This window comes from Martes martes (genome assembly GCF_963455335.1).
Source record: "Martes martes genome assembly, chromosome: 4".
Classification (NCBI taxonomy): domain Eukaryota; kingdom Metazoa; phylum Chordata; class Mammalia; order Carnivora; family Mustelidae; genus Martes; species Martes martes.
This window is the reverse complement of record NC_137891.1, coordinates 146,328,953-146,346,074: the sequence shown is the minus strand read 5'-3', so window position 1 is coordinate 146,346,074 and position 17,122 is coordinate 146,328,953. Positions and strand designations below refer to the sequence as shown.

The following is a 17,122-nucleotide window of genomic DNA, read 5'->3' as shown; positions in this document are numbered from 1 at the left end:
CTTGTCCAATACCAGTAATGGGCGTCATCTCTGAATGTGGGGGGCCCTTGTCATCATTGTTACGGATCATTAGCGTCCCCCTACCACACCCACCACCCCATTCACTGAGCTTGTACTGCTGTAATCTGTGCTTTCTGGACAGAAGCTCAGATTCTCCTAACAGCCTGGTCGGCAGGTGTTACTAGCCCCATTTTATAGGTAAGAAAACGGAGGCCTGGAGAGCAAGCAGTTTAGCTTAGAGCTTAATAAGCCATGGTGTAGACTTCAGAGTCAGTGTTCAGATCCTGGCCTTTTCACCTTCAACCTGAGCCTTACTTGCCTTACCTCAGCTCTTGTCAATAACATGGCAACAGTAACAGTATTTATACTATTGTTGCCTGTGTATTTGGGTAAACCATGTTAAGCTTTATTTAGCACAGTGCTTGGTACATAGTATATTTTCTACAAATGCTAGCTAACTACCATTACCCTCATTATTATTGTTGTTATTGTTTCTAGTTGAAATTGCATCGTTACTAATTGGTAAATTTGGATTTTAAAATGAGGTCTGAGTCCAAAATTCAAGCTCTATATTACCACATTGGGTTAGTCCCTTTTCATGCACCATTTTGTCTACTCTTTTTCCTCCGGCAATGGAGAAGTGAGTGGCTTCCTTTCACAGATGAAGACACTAAAGCTGGGGGGACTCAGTTGCTTGCCTACAGCTAGAGAGCTAATAACTGGCCAACTAGACCTTCTGACCTCACTCCCCTAGCTCCTACGAATACACCAACACAGCCCCAGTTGTTGCCTGCCAGCAGTCAAAAAAAATGTAGCCGAAGAGCGTTTGGGAGGCAAGGCCTTTTTATCTGTGACAAAATTTATTCAGCCAAAATTGAGGCTCAAAAGTCTTTGTGCTTTCTGAATATGTATTAGGCTAATCCACTCACTAAACCTCAGAATCTTCTTTACTCAAAGAACGAGAGAAGCCAGAGCCACTTGCAAGAGAGTTTTACAGCACCAATCAGTCCCATGCTGTCCCTGAGGGTCCGGAACCAGCTCACCGTCGCTGTCACCGTAGTCTTGGGAGACTGCCAGCTGTGTGGGGCCAAGGCCACCCTCTTGCAGTCCAGCTGTTTCCCAGAAAAGCAGCCCCCTCGGCCTCTTGGAGGGAACTACAAACTGATGGAAGTCCCAGAGAAACTTTGTGCTGTGGTAGAAAAGCACTGACCAGGAGAGCTCCGGGGTCCCCTTTGGCTCCTGCCCTCACTAGCTGGGGGTGTTGAGGCAGGCACTGTGGGTCTCTTTTCCACCCAGTGGGGAAAAGATACTGATTCACAGCAGAGTTAACTGGTAACAGCGATCTCTGTCTCGCCGTCCTTCCTGCCGGCTTCATTCAGTGGCTTATTCAGTCCACAAATGTTAATCTTCTAAACCAGATCTGACCCTGCTCCCCCATGCTGTACATCTGTAGGGACACTAGTCACACTGTGGTCACATGGACGACCATGTCACCTGCTTCCCCTGGAGTTGTGGGACTCAGGAGCCCCACTGCAGATTCAAGTGGGGTTGGGATGAGTGAGTGTTCTCTGTCCTCATGGAATTACAAGCAAATCCATTGTTTTTTGTTTTGTTTTTTAAGATTTTTATTTATTTATTTGACAGAGATCACAAGTAGGCAGAGAAGCAGGCAGAGAGAGAGGAGAAAGCAGGCTCCCCGCTGAGCAGAGAGCCCAACATGGGGCTCGATCCCAGGACCCTGAGACCATGACCTGAGCCGAAGGCAGAGGCTTTAACCCACTGAGCCACCCAGGCGCCCCGCAAATCCATTGTTTTAAAGGTCAACAGAGATTATTCATTCAGTAACTAATTGAGTGCCTACTATGTAATAGGTCACGATCTAGGCAAGTAAAGGTGCATCGTAAAGCATCATACAAGAATATTATTAATAGCTTTTTTTCCTCCCATCATCCCTCTAGATACTGATGGTTCTTGAAGCTTCCATTTTATCCCCCCTAGTTCATGCCCCACACTGGATGCACTCTTCTGTTTTCTGTTCATCCTTGGGTTTCCTAACATGGTACCCGGAGCAGAGGAAACAGGAAGTATTTGTTGGAGGACTGCATGCCCCCGTGCCTTTGCACACATTTCGCCCACTGCCTTGAGAGCTCTTCTCCCTTTCCATTGTATGAAAAATGTTTGTCTTGCTTTACTGGGCTCGGTTGCAACTCCTTGAGGAAGCCATCCATCAGATATGCAGCAAGAGGTGGTGATTCCCCTGTGCTCCAAGATGTCCTGCATTTCTCCTGTATTTTATACATCCCCTTCCTCCCTAGACAAAGAGCTACTTCAAGAGTGGCAATGGGATTAAGAACATTGGTTCTGAGGTTGAAAAGTCTTAGATCGGAATCCTAGCTCTATGAATTCAGGCTCTGTCTCCTTGACAAAGCTATTTCAGTTCACTGTCTGCTATTTCCTGATGAAGAAAATGGGCACACAACTCTTCACATCCTAGGACTGCCATGACATCTGTGCCGGCCGGGTGCCTGGCATGAAGGAGGCCCACAGGAATGGAATTTTGATGAAGACCATTGGGATATGGATAAGGAGACAAAGGAAGAGGAGGAAGAGGAGGAGAGAGACAAGGATAAGGATGATGATCACAATTATCATGGTGATTCTGACAATGATGAAATGCTTATCTGTGACAGGGGGACACACTTAGGAAATATGCACAGAATTAATTGGCCTGGTGGGTTCAGATGGGAAACAACAGATAAAACAGATTGTATCTGTTCTGGTAGGTGGTCATTTTAGTCTCCAATAATAGAAATACTTCCGTTTTGACCTTCCTCTTCTTCCGACACACAATATCTATAGGTTTTCTTGGAGCTTACACTCCAATCTACTGCTTGGTCCTACTCATTTTGTGAAATGATCCTATGAAATTGCCCTCTCTCCCTTATTACCCACCCCATTTTCCCACCTTGTACTCAGCCAAGTCAACAATACTAGTTCAGAACAATGGACAGCAACACAAGGCCCATCCTTTCATGCATTTAGTTCTGCTGTCCTTTAACTCATGCACCCAATTTTGCACTCATTCCTGGAGGCTTCTCTTAGCTTATTGTCAGCTAAATCTGGAAAATACCAAAGGGGACCCCAGCAAGGAAAAAAAATGACAAAGGCAACTAGATGTATATGGTCTTGATTTGATCTTATGGGTGTCGGGTCAGACTTTGTTACTTAGCTTGTTACTAGCTTGCTGCAAACAGCCAAAATACTTGAAGGGCAGACTGAGTCAGGCTCTGCTGATGAGAATGCATGGCTTCATGGAACATTAAATGAGATTCCTCTGTGTGAATTGACAAGAAGAAATAATAAGGCTTTAACATCAGGATGCTGGCAAAAAGAAAAAAAAAAAACATGGGCAATTACTTAGCTTTGAGAGAAGAAAGAAAAATGAAGAGGAACTCTAGCTTTCTTATTTGTAAGATGTGTAACCTTCGGTCCTCAAGAAGAGTATATAAGCCTTTGGCTCACTGAGGCTAAAATGAAAATATAAATAATACTGGAATCAACTCAGGGTCTGAATATCTGCTCTATCACTCTGTGATCTTGGAGAGCCCATCTCAGCTTCTCAGAGCCTCAATTTGCTCATTTATAGAATGGGATACCTTCTGGTTTTGAAAACTTGTGGTAAGGATTAGAAATCACTGAGTTTAGCTTGTCAGAGGAAACAATTTTACATAATTACATAATTTACATAAGCAATTTTACATAAACATGCATATGTGAAATTCATTAGCCTCAATCTTATACAACTGTACAGAAATTATTTCTTGCAGAACTTATCATGACCTGAGAACATTAGTGAAAATCTTTGTTGATGAATTGAAGATATAAAATCCAATTATTTTTTGGTAATATTTCAAATATAAATAATTGTATTTGTACTGTCTACCTCACAAGGCTCTTACGGATATCAAATATGACAAAACTTTGAACAGAAAAAAAAAACAATGAGAAAAACAAAAACAGAATCCAACACAGATTGAAGACATTATCTTAAATATGTATAAATGCCGGACAACATAAGAATTTTCCAGATGGGAAGCTTGATTAACCCTCGGAACTGGTTTACCAAAGTGAAGGAGTTTGGATTTCAGTGTCTCATGCAGCACCTACCACATGGAGAGTACTTAAAGGATACATAATTCATGAATGGATGAGTAAATCTCATGGGAGCTGGGATTTGGTGGGGGGAAGGGAGGAAGAGGGGAGTGGTTTAAAGCAGGGCTCAATATAATGATTCTATGTAATTATCTCAAACTTTGAAACTAAGCAATTCTCTAACCACATACCCACTGGCTCATGAGCCACGTGAGGAAAAGAAGGGCTTAGTGAACTTGGCCCCAAGTGTATCCTTTCTGCCAGCCACTCTGCACCCCTGTACTTGTCCAGTGCTGTGTGGAGCATGAAGTCCTCAGCAGAGGCATGGGACTCTCCACGTCTCTCTTCTGCCCCATCCCTGTGGCCCCGGACATGCCCTGCTGTTTCCGTGCTTAGGTTTCTTCACATATACTATTCTCTGTACCTGGAATGCCTTGCCCTCTCCATCGTCTCTTGCTTGGTGAACTCTTTTCATCTTTTATTTTTATTTTTTAAGATTTTATTTATTTGTCAGACAGAGACACAGCGAGAGAGGGAACACAAGCAAGGAGAGGGGTTGGGGGAGAAGCAGGCTTCCCTCAGAGTAGGGAGCCCAATGCAGGGCTCGATCCCAGGATCCTGGGATCATAACCTGAGCTGAAGGCAGATGCTTAATGGCTAAGTCACCCAGGTGCCACACTTTTCATCTTTTAAAACTGGGAGAGAAAATGATCTCCCTTATGAAAGCCTTCTCTGACTGAAAGCTGAGTGAAAACATTCTTATAACATTCTTTCTCTCAGCTCTGTCAGTTACTTAAACATACGGACATTACTGTTCATATTACATTAAAGTTATCACACCATATTATTTTTGTACATTTTTCCTTTTAAACTCTGAGCCATCTGAGGGAGGTCTAAATCATGTTTTACTTCCTAGGCCTCAAGTACGTTACCTGTTAAAAGAAAGCTCTCTGGGGTCAGAGGTTTGGGTTCAGCTACTGGACTGACCACTTCGTAGTTGTGTGGCCTTGGGGGCTGGTTCCTTAAACCTACTTAGGCTTAGTCTCTCCAACTGAAAACAGGAACAATAATGTTCCATCTCCTTGCCAGACTGCTGTGCAGATTAAAATTTTTTTAAAAGATTTATATATTTGAGAGTGAGGGAGAGAGCACAGAGGCAGAGGGAGAAGTAGACTCCCCACTGAGCAGGGAGCCCAATGTGGGGTTTGATCCCAGGACCCTGAGATCATGGCCTGAGCCAAAGTCAGATGCTTAACCTACTGAGCCACCCAGGCACCCCTGTGCAGATTAAATTAAATTATTCATAGGAAGAGCTAAGCACAGGGCCTAGCCTCTACAGTGCTATCCATTGTCATCATTGTTATTAACGATTTAAACCATCACCAGAGAGAACAGTGACTAATAAGCATGGTCTCTTCCTATGGAATTTATGATCTGGAATGGGAGAAATTAAATAGCTATTTATGTACTTTTTTTTTTTTAAACAAATGTGGCACATGCTCTGAAAAATAAAAGCATATGCCACATGCTTTGGGGTGAATGATGGTCATGATAGTCTATAAATGTGGGAGGCTAAATAATGCCTCCTCCAGAAGATGTCCTTGCCCTAATCCCCAGAACTCGGGTTAGATTACCTTATATGGTAAAGGAGATCTGGAAATGTGATGGTGTTAAAGCTTTCAACGGGGGAGACTCTCCTGGAGCACCTAGTGGGGACAGTGTAATTATAAGGAAGGGGGGGGCAGATCAGAGTCTTAGAAGATGTAAGGATGGAAGCAGAAGTCAGAGAGAAGAGATGGTGCTCTGCTGCTGGGGAAGGGGTCACAGACCCATGAATGTGAGTGACTTCTGAACTGAAAAAGACAAGGAAAACGATTCCTTCCAACAGCCTCCAAGAGCGCAGCGCTACGGACCTTTTGGAGTCTCCTAACCTCCCGAACTGTAAGAGAATGAATTTATGGTGCTTTAAGTTATCAACTTTGTGGTCATTTTTCACAGCAGCGATAGGAAACTAACATACTTGCTCTGTAAACAATACTTCGCGGCATACAGTGGTTAGGTTAGGTTTTGTTGTAACCTAGCAACCTCTAATCTCCGTGATTTAACCTAAAGGTTGCCCTCGTGCATGCACACATTCGTGTACACACACACACACACACACACACACATACACACACACACACACTTTAACAGCCCAGCGGGAGCTGGAGGGTGTTCTGCTTCTTTATGCTTACTCAGGGCTCTCCATTCAGTGACTCAATACATGGCTTGAAAGTCACGGAGCTAGAATTTGAACGAATGTTTGACTTGGGGCTCTTAGACCCTCAGGACCATCAGACTACATTTTGATCTCACTAGCCAGGGAAGCATAAACAAACATGGAGATAATTAAGCCAAAAGTTGTCTCAAATTCTACCTGGAGTAAAACCTTGGGTTTACCAGCAAATAAAACAAGCATCGCTCATCTTCTTGACCTCCCCATGAGCCACACATCTCCTGTGACAGCAGGTATAAAATCTTTCAACGTCAGCGCTCAGAGTGGTGCTTGATGACCCTCTGATTCAACCCATCATCTTACAGATGAAGATTCTGGAGACTTGCCCCAAGTCACAGGGACATGCTGCCAGGACCAAGATTGGTTCCTGAAACAGGACTTTTCTTACCTGTCTGGTGTGAGAACTGTATGAGATAAAGGCATTTCCTGTAAACCTTTGAATGATCTTAATAAGATATACCCATGTATTGGCGCTCTAACATTTCAGACAGGAAATCATATGGTTCATGTCCCAAGAAGTGGAGCCTAAACTTGGAATTGTGGAAGCCCTGTCCATGCACCTAACCTGTACTACACAGCTTCCTCTGCGAGGATAGGACCCTCTCTCACCCAGTGCTGCGGGTATGGAAGGGCAAGAAGTGAGATTCCTTCTAGCAATGTGTGGGATTCCTCACAGCCCCCCCGGGGCCACACTGCGTTCCTGGGTTGGGGCAGAACACAGAGTTTTATGGCAAACGTTCCCAACAGGGAGTCTAAAATTTGAATATGTTTTCCCACATTAGCCTTGTGAAGCTAAAAGTCAGTTAAGTACTTCCTCAGCAGCAGTAAAGCTATGGGAGGTTTATAGCCCCTGAGGTGAAGAACACCTTCACCTGTTGGTAGCTTACAGTGTTGACTGGGAAGGTTCTCATAGGTTTTCATTGTGAATGCATGGCATGAAGGGAGGGCGCTTTTTCTGAAAAAGAGTCTTAAGGGACAGCAAGAACAGTTTGACTAGGTCATTCTACCTGTGGGTTGTTTTATCCTCCCAAGCGGACACTCAGAGGCAAATTGTGTTCTTGGGTTTCATGGCTTTGGTGCCTTAGGTGCCTCTCCATTTTTAGCTAGCTCTGTACTTTTGGCAGCACAATACCACTATCCAGGAGGTTCTGGGGGAAGAGGAACTCTTGCAGAAAGTGTCCTTGAAACCTCCAGCACTGGGCTGGAATCCCAGGGTCATCACTGACTGGCTGTGTGTCCTTCAGCAAGTTACACATCCTCTCTGGGTCTCCCAACAGCAGTGCTTACTCTAGTGCTGCTGTGAGTTAATACATATAAAGCTCTTAGAATTATGCCTAACATATAGAAACAATCAGGGTCAGCTGCTACCATTAATAATGATGATGAAATCATGCAACCCTAAAGAACTTGTTTCTTCCTCTAAAATGAGGATCATCTCTAGCTCATGTGTCCTGTGAGGTTTAAATGAAATAACGCACCAATAATTAGGTAAAGAATTGGGTCTCTGGAGTCAAGTAGGAGTTTAATTCCTGATTCTGTCTCAACTAGGAAATGGAGATGGAAACAGTAGTATTCATAGCAATAGGGAAGAACAATAAGTAAAACTTGGGAGTTTTTCCAGTATTAGGATCCAAAAATTGCTTATTGTTTCTGGAGCACAGTATTTGTAACTTTTTTGTATTTGGTACTTCCTCAGAGAAGCTTAGGGTTAATCTTTAAAAACCGTCCCCAGAGTCTGCTTCTTGAGATTTTTACAGATGGGAAAAAACCAAATCCACGAGTCAGTGATCAGGGAGGAATCGTGACCATGGTCCCCAGAACCCTTCCATCCCTCTCCCACGCCGAGTGGTAATAAATACTTCTCAGATTTCTTCTCCACAGAGCTAAGCACAGCTGCTGTTTTCAGAGCGGTCAAAATAACAACATGGTACAAAACACCTCCCGGATTGGTAAGGGGAGGCTACAGAGTATCCCCATTACCTCTTATTTAATTAGCTGAGAAGCTCCATGTAGGAGTGTGGTGGGCCTGCCCTAACAAGGTACAGCAGACTATGAGGCTGGAGAGACAGAAGTTGACTGCCTCACAGTTTTGGAGACTAGAAGGTGGCCCAGACCCTGCTGTGGGCAGGGTTGGTTCCTTCTGAGGGCTTCGAGGGAAGGCCTGCCAGGCCCTTCTCCATGGCTTGTATGGATTCCTCCTCGTCTTCCCTCTGGGTCTTTCTCTGTGTCCATACTCATCCTATTCATAAGGACAGCAGCCGTGTTGGAGGAGACCTGCCCTAATAACCTCAATTTAACTTACCTCTGCACAGACACAATCTCCAAATAAGCTCACTTCTGAAGTGAGCTTATTTCAAGGTATGGATTTTGGAGGATGGGACACAATTCAAGACATAGCAGTTCATTATGACGATAACTTACTGTTATTTTAGTGTGTGGAATTACTTGCCTTTTGGAGCTGTTCAAGCTCTTGATATGTATTAACTTATTTAAACCCAGTTGACAGCTAAGAAGTCAATACCATTATGTCCCTCTACAAGTGAGGTAATGGGGCCACAGAGCAATTCAGTAACTTGCTCGAGGCCAAACAGCTAGTAAATGGCAGAGCCAGAAACAGAGACCAGTCGGGCTGCTCAGGGTCCATGCCTTGCTGCCTCTGTGAGCAAAACCTAGTCCCTGCTCTCTGGGAGCTCCAGACCTGGCTTGGGGTCTGCTCCAAGGGCTGAGCTCTTGCAAGGTGAGGAGAGACCATTTGTGACCAAGGGGCTGGGGCAGGTTTCTCAGGGAGGTGACAGTGGTGTAGAGTCTTAGAGGGGAAATCAGCATTCTGGAGAGAAACGTGTACAAGGGAGACGCCAGACTGGGGCACAAGGGACCGGTGGAGGGGCAGGAGGATGGAGTGGGAGCATCTTGGTGAGGTCAGGCAGGCTACCGGGCTTGGACTGTACCCCCCAGACAGAGGGGAAGTACCAAAGGGGATCCAGCAAGGGAGCAGCAGGATCGATTCACCTGTTAGAACCATCTCTAGCAGACAGATGAGGGCACATGATTTGGAGCAGGGGGGACTGGACTCAGTGGGAAGGTCACTCAGTTCTGGGGTCTGTGCTGTTGAGTAACACCAGCCCTGCACTTGTGTGCGTCCCTTAACACCTCACTGTCAAGGACTCAACAACAGAGTTCAAGGGGACCGGGTGGTAGTTCTTTGCACAGACAGGAGTGATGGGGCCAGTTTTTCAGAACTGTGACTAACTGAGTGAGCTTCCCTATTCCCCTTTGCAGAGATTCTTCTGGAACTCACAAGAAACCTCATCCTGGCAATCTGATCTTAATCCCCAGTGCACGCTGCTCTCCCCAGAACAAGCTCTTAACAGGAGACAGCCCTTTCCAGTACTATCCCTCTCCATGGGCTGCGCCACTTTTCTTTTCATTTCTTTTCTTCTCTTAACACATACCCTGTCTTGTGACTTACTCATTAAAAATCAGATTATTCAGGAAAAAAACAAAAAACAAAAACAAAATAAAAACCCTCTGAAGTTGCGCTTGAGGGCTTGCTAAGGAGTTCTACAGGCATTCAGAACCGGGTTCTAGACTCAGCTCTGTCAAAAATAAGCCACTGTGACTCTGAGACAGCCCTGTGGTGCCAGAATGTCAGAGTGCAAGGAAACTTCGAGGGTGACATTTAGTTCACTCTTCCCACCTTGGAGGTGAAGTCCCTCCAGGGCGCTCTTGGCTTAGAGGATACAGAGAATATGCTATTCAGTCTTGGAATATCTGGCCCTCTGGGAATTTGGTTCTGGCTCTGTTCTCTTTGTCTCTGTCTCTCCCTGTCTTTGTGTCTTCCTGTCTCTGTCTCCCTCCCTCTCCCCATCTACCCTCCCTCATCTCCCCTTCCCTCCTCCTCCCCATCTCTCGTCCCCCCATCTCTCACCAATTTTTCTAATGAGCCTGGGATGAACCCCACTTTGGGTTAGGCATCCATTTTGGGTGCTTCCTGTCAAAACTTAGATTTCTTCATCACTCTGCTTTTCACTTAATACCCAAATTGTCTGTGTTCTTGACATTCTTCCTTGCAAGACTAGAGTGACTAGATGGCTTCTGTGACCGACCCCTCAAAACCAAGGAGAACGGTCACGGAGCATTCACTGTATGTGTGGCACAGTGAGGAAGTGGTCACCATGGGTGTGACCACGTTTCCCCGTGGGCCCCAAGCTTCCCCATCTCTGAAATGGGAGTTGTTAGTCTGCTTGGGCTTTGAGAAATCTCCCAGCTCCTACCTTTTATTATTCAAGGACTTGCTTGAAATCACTTGACTAATAAGAGGCAGAGGTAAACATCGATACAAGTCTTTCAACTACAACTCCAATGCTCATTCATCAAAACTCAAGTGCCATTTGGTAAGCATCCTGACTGAAAAGCATTCCCAGTTCAAAATGCTGTGGTAGGGGCGCCTGGGTGGCTCAGTGGGTTAAAGCCTCTGCCTTTGGCTCAGGTCATGATCCCAGGGTCCTGGGATCGAGCCCCGAATCGGGCTCTGTGCTCAGCAGGGAGCCTGCTTCTCTGCATACTTGTTGACTTTGCCAAATAAATAAATAATAAATAAATAAATAAAATCTTAAAAAACAAAAAAACACACTGTGGTTCTCTCTTGCCAAGAACCAGTGCATAAGTACAAATCTTTGTGGCGGGGTTGATCACAGAGGCATCCCTTCATGACAGCTCTGGAAGAAGACTCCTTAACCTTTCTGGGTGCTTAAATTATATATATAAATTTATATATAAATTATATAATATATATAAAATTATATATAAATTATAAATTATATATAAATATATATTTATATATATAATATATATACTTATATATAATATATAATTATATATTTATATATATTATATATAAATATATATTTTTTATTTACTGATAAATTTACAGTAAATCCTTCTGACCCTACTTTGGTGCTGTACCCCTGATATGAGCATTTCTGGCCACCTTTATTGTGAAGACCCTGGCTTGCATCACCACGCCCTCTTGCTTGGAGGAGGGCAATCACCTCCTCACACAGCTCAGCCAGAGCCTGCTCTTCTCCCTCTCATCTATCTTCAAAACAACAGCCAGGTGGTTCTTTTAAAATCCAAGCTGGACCATTCCATTACAGCACTCACAACATTGAGATGGAGCTCCCGCTCTCAGAGGAAAATCGGAAGTTCCAGGGCCCTGCATGATCTGACCACTCTCTGCTTCCTCCAGGCCAGCCATTCAGGACATTTTGCTACCCCTGAACACACTGACAAGCTGCTTCTTCCTCAGGGCCTTTGCATTTACTGTTCTCTCTCTGTAGAATATTTTCCCCTAAGACACTCACATGGCCAACTCCCTACCTTCAGTTTCTGCTCAAATGTCACCTGTGGATGCCTTTCTCAAAACGATCCCATTTAAAATGGCCTTACCCTGGGTGAACCTGGGGGGCTTAGTTGGTTAAGCATCTGACTCTTGATTTCACCTCAGGTCATGATCTCAGGATGGGGAGATCGAGCCCCACATTGGGATCTGTACTCAGTTGGGGGTTAGGGGTTCTGCTGAAGATTCTCTCTCCCTATTCCTCTCCCCCTCCCCCTACTCATGTACACTCTCTCTCTAAAACAAATAAATCTTTAAAACAAATAAAATAGCCTTACCTACTGTCTCAACATCCTTAAACCCTTCCCTGTTTTGCATTTCTACATTGCAGTCATGGCCATTTGACCTAATATATGTGCATAATGTGTATTTTATGTATAATGTATGTATATTGTATAATATATATTATATATTACATAATGTATGTTGTATATAACATATATTTATGTATATTTAAATATATATTTCATATATATGTGTAGGATTTAAAAATATATATATAAAAATTGTTGTTTCCTCTGCTAGGTTTTATAAAGGCAGCATTTTTGGTTGGCTCATGGCTTCATCTGCAACACCTGAATCAGGCCCTGACAGTGCAGGGGCTTGGTACACACAGGTGGCACTGATGAATATTTTGTCAACTTCTTAAAAACAAAACAAAATCCTCCAAGATGAGAAATGACCCATATTGCTCTGATATTTTTTTCCTTTGCATGAGCAGAAAAAGTTGCATCACTACATTAGCTAACATGCCCTTTTGTATTTTTTTTTTCTCAATTGCCTAACATTCTGCTTGTTGGCCTGTTGGAATCCCGGCCTGCGATCCCTGGCTTACAGCTGGCGCTTGTATTTGTTGCTGACCAACCCCCTCCTGTTCCAGGGCTGCTACGGACTGGCTGTGGGATGCGGGGCAAGTGACATTCTGACCATCATCAGTTTCCTCCCCTGGCAAAAACCAAACAGCAACAACCACCAAAATGGGGCAAATGGCACTGACCTCACTGTGCTGACATGTAGATAGACTCTAATGGATGCCAGTGCACACCTCGGTAGATCAGAGAGGGCAAAATATGTCACTTTCTCTTTCTTACAACCACACTAACTCCATCCAGCCTGACATTTCTGCATCAAGGAGGAGTTTCTCAGCCGTTGCTGAACCACAAGTTAGGGGGAGAGAGAATCAGAAGGGAGATGGAATACCAGCCTGCCCTTGCTCCCTCTTCTCCAAACTCAGCTGATTGGACTGATCAGCCAGGGAGACGGGTCTTCTGCCCTGGGCGGGACAAAAGGGAGCTGTTTTCTGATGGCTGACAGAGGAGATGTGTCCCCTCCCCCCACTTCAAACCAAACCTTGGGGAGGGAAGCCGGATGATTCACTGGAGAAAACGACTTGACTCCAAATGTCTAGCAAAGAACATATGAAAGCAAAACACCTTCCCTGCCCCCCACCTTGGAAAGAAATGGACTTTGAAGAAGGGAAAAGAGGGGAGTAGAGACTTGGAGAAGGAAAGAGAGGAGGGCATTCCGCTGAGGAATTCTGCAACCATGCCAACGGTGCACTGCCGTGCAGGAACGCAGGTCCACCTGGCTTGGCACTGGGCACCGGCCCACGATCATCTCTATTTTTACAAGCACTTCCATAATCTCACCAACTAGTTACTCTAATAGTCATCCTATTTTATGAGCAAGGAACGCAGGGGACGCAGGAGGATGAACTCACTTGCCCCAGACCGCACAGCTAATGAGGAACAGAGCTCTCAATAAAGCCACAGCCACTGAAGAGCACCAGGGAGCCCGGCCCTCTGACCGGGAAAGCCGCTGATCACCAGGGGGACCAACAGGGCCCACAAGGGCAAACAAACAGAGAAAAGCCAATAGGCACATAGCCCCAGGCTGGGGGGATAGGTTTGAAACCCAGCGGGGGAAGGACAGAGTTAGGACCCCTCATGCCACCACTCCCCAGAGCCTCTAGCTCCCTCACCCCCGGAGGTGGCAGGGGGCACACCGTTCACAGCCACCCCCCCCAAGTCCCCTCACCCTGGAGCAAGGCCAGGGTGAACCACCTTGCACCGCACAAGCAGCACCTGTGTATGCTCCCCTCCAGGAAGCAGAGGGAACCCTTTCCTACAGCTGTGGGCAGGCACTAGCAAGGACACAGAGAAAGCCGAGATCGAACTGACTGGCCTTACCCCTTCCATGGCCTTCCTCCGAGGCAGAGTCTGTGAAACAAACGCAGTTTCCCAGAGCTGTATCCTGGGGCCAAGAGTCCACTTTGGTTTGCCGGCACCCGCCTGGAAGCAATCACCTCCCAGAGCCACAGACACACCTGAGCTCAGGTGCCCTACCTGCCCCACCTGGGGAGCGGCTCCTCCCTCTCTGGGGGCTGGAGCTTTCCCAGCACTGGCTGGGCGCCGTCCAGACTCCATCTGCCAAACTTTGCAGGACAGCTGCAGCAGGGAAGGGGTCCTCTCTTGCCTAGGACCCACCAAACCCGCCCTTTGCAGCAAGCGGCTCTACCCCAGGCCGGTCCAACAGTCACTCTCTGGAGGAGTTTACTTTGTGCCCGAGGCACGGGGGAGCTGCTGAAGAAGGGGGTGGCAGGACTCCTGTTAGAACAAAATGCTCAGGCTGGACAATGTAATCTCGTGAACAACAGCCTTGGCCCCGCCCCGCCCCTCAGATGGCTACTTAACTTCACCTAAGGCTCCCACAGGGGACAGAGCGTCCCTAAGCTTGCAGGACAGTACAGTGGGGGCCAGAAAGGGAGCTGCTATAACACAGCACCTATCTGGGGGCTGACCCTATCTAAGCCTGTGGACATGTTCTTATATTAAATCCTGCCACACCCTTGGGAGAAGCTATTATTCTCGTTTAAATGGTGAGGATACTGGGGCTCAGAGAAATCCTATAACTGGCCTGTGGTCCCCAGAATCAGGGCCTGAACCTAGGTCTGGCTGACTATAAAGTGGTTTTGTTTTTCTGGTGCATGTGTTGGGGGTGGGGGTTGTCAGGGAAGGGTTTTTGGTTTTGTTTTTGGTTTTGTTTTGTTTTGTTTTGTTTTTTGCTTTTGTGTTTTGGACAGTTGGTGCTGGAAACCCAAGTCTCATTTCCCAGTTCTTAAGAGCTCAGGGCTGTCCTGGGGTTGGAAGCCAGCAGGGCACCAGCCTGAGCTACTCCAAGCCAGGTCTCTGTGACTTCTCCTACCTTGTTAGGGCTCAGCTCGAGTGGGAAGCTGTCTGGGAAGAGGAGGTAGAAGGCAGGTGAGGAAAGCCCACTCGTGGGCCACGACCTCTCCCAGGTGTTTCTCGTGGCTGGCTGATCACCACCGGGACCTGGGGATCTAGGAAAAACACAGGTTCCAAGCTCCCAGGGCAGATAAGAATCAGTTCTAGTCTAGGGCCTGGGAATATGGATTTTAAGTAAGCTTTGCAGATTTGTTTTAATAATTAATGACTTGTAAGAAGACAAATCTTCTGTGTCATGACCCCATGCACAGACACATGCATACCCAGATCCTAAAATACAAATTTCTCAAAATGAGAATCACTTTTACTATGGGTGTGATCGCACTGCTCCTTTCCATTCTTTTCTGAGCCATGATGTGACACTAAATTAAAAAAATCAACGGTCAGCACACCTCACCGTATTGACTGCGTGACTCTCTTTGATCCACGCTGCTGCTCCCCTCACAATCAGACTGGAGGCCCCACTCCTCCACGCAGCACAGGCCAAAGACTCTAGCTTTGCCTCTCACTGCAGTTCAAGGCAACGAGGTCTTGCATACATTTGTAACTGCTATCAATGATGGAGGGAGCTCTCAAGAGAATAAGGCACCTCCTCCCCAGAGCAGCTGACCTTGGGGGCTGTCAAATTCCCTTTGCTCCTACTCAGAGGATCCCCCAATGGCTTCAGACAGGCCTACAAAAGTGGAGGTTGAAGGGGGGAAGGGGAGCACGGGGTAGGGGTGGAGAGTGGGTTGGGAGGGTTCTCACCTCCTTGCACCTGGAAGGACGGCGAGCTCTGTGCTGTTTGGGTTTGGTTCAGGACAAGCTCCAATGGTAGGGGATAGGATGTAGGAGACACCAGATAATGGTAGTTGTTTGGAATGTTTTGCAAGCAGGCCTAAGAACCATGACTCATGGAACCTCACAGGATCTCCTGTTAGTGACTCATGATCCTCCACGTGCTAGACTCTGTTTCCCCCTCACTATTGGCCTTGGGGATGTTAACAGCCATCTCTGAGATGTACAGTCCTTATCTGCAAAACCAGGTAAGAGGGCTGGCAGTGTTGGCCCGAGGGTTCATGGGCTACATGAGTATCTCCACCTTGCCGAGCATGAAATAGGCACCAACAATGCCTGTTCCCCTCCCTCTGTCCTCAGTTCATGGTGGCTGTGTCACTGTCACCATGCACATGCAATGCATGGGGGTACAGATGTCGCCTTGTTTTATTGCCCTCTAAGGATCCCATTCTGCTCATGGTCCCCATCCCTTGGTGGCAGGTCCTTGCCTCCAGCTCGACGCAGGAGCTTGTACACATGTCGTGGGAGGATGGGGGCAGGAAAGGCAGTGACAAGGTACAGATGTGGTCGGGGGGGCTCTGGCTGTGAAATCAGGGGTTCGGTCTGAGTTTAGACAGACCGAACACCATAGGAATTACACCATAGGAATTACACCATAGGAATAAAGAATTAAATTGAATAAAGAAGAGAAAGATCTTACTATAGACACAAGGGGCTTTGGTGGCCTGCCTCTGGCTTCAGACCAGGAGGACTCTCCCCGTGCCCCTCACTTCATCATGGATAGGAAATAACCGACTGACTTGTCTACGGCCCGCCGAGGACCGTGCCCCAGCCTCCTCTCGAAGTCCTTCTCATGACACCCGTTGTCCAGCTGAGGCAATAGAGGCACATTGGAGTTCATCCCCGATTTTGGGAAATGCAGTTAGCAAGTGGAAGGACAAACATTCCAGCCCAGGTGGTCTGACTCCGGAGCCCATCCCCACCCCATTTACATGTTTGAGAAATACAGAATAATAAACACACAAATCTAGAAGCCTGAAGGGTTCTTCCAGTCATTTTCCCCAAACTCAATTTGAAAGAAGTCAGCAGAAAGCTCAGCAGATCCTTGGGCTGAAACTTAGCAGACACTTCTAGACATTTCTGTCTTTCAAGGGCCTGGTTTCGGTTTGCTTCTCCTGGGAATGGTGATGGTGTGCCATCCTCTCCAATGAGGTCCGTTTGCTTAGTCTGCTGAGCCACAGATCTCCGTGTTTCCAGCACATTCTTGATGCTTCC

At 46.3% G+C, this 17,122-nt stretch overlaps 1 protein-coding gene across 4 annotated transcripts in view; it reads right to left on the bottom strand.

The window, feature by feature from the left end:
- FYB2 (FYN binding protein 2) overlaps window positions 1-14,251 on the bottom strand; it is a gene marked incomplete at its 5' end in the record, with an annotated part of 126,743 nt that extends 112,492 nt beyond the window's left edge. For all 4 annotated transcript variants that reach the window (XR_013966651.1, XM_080800485.1, XM_080800484.1 and 1 more), the window contains one exon: window positions 14,015-14,251. Coding sequence is in view for 3 of the 4 variants with exons in the window: in XM_080800485.1 (XP_080656611.1) it covers window positions 14,015-14,251 (237 nt within the window). The remainder of the gene's footprint in view (window positions 1-14,014) is intronic.
- Window positions 14,252-17,122: the final 2,871 nt, after the last annotated feature.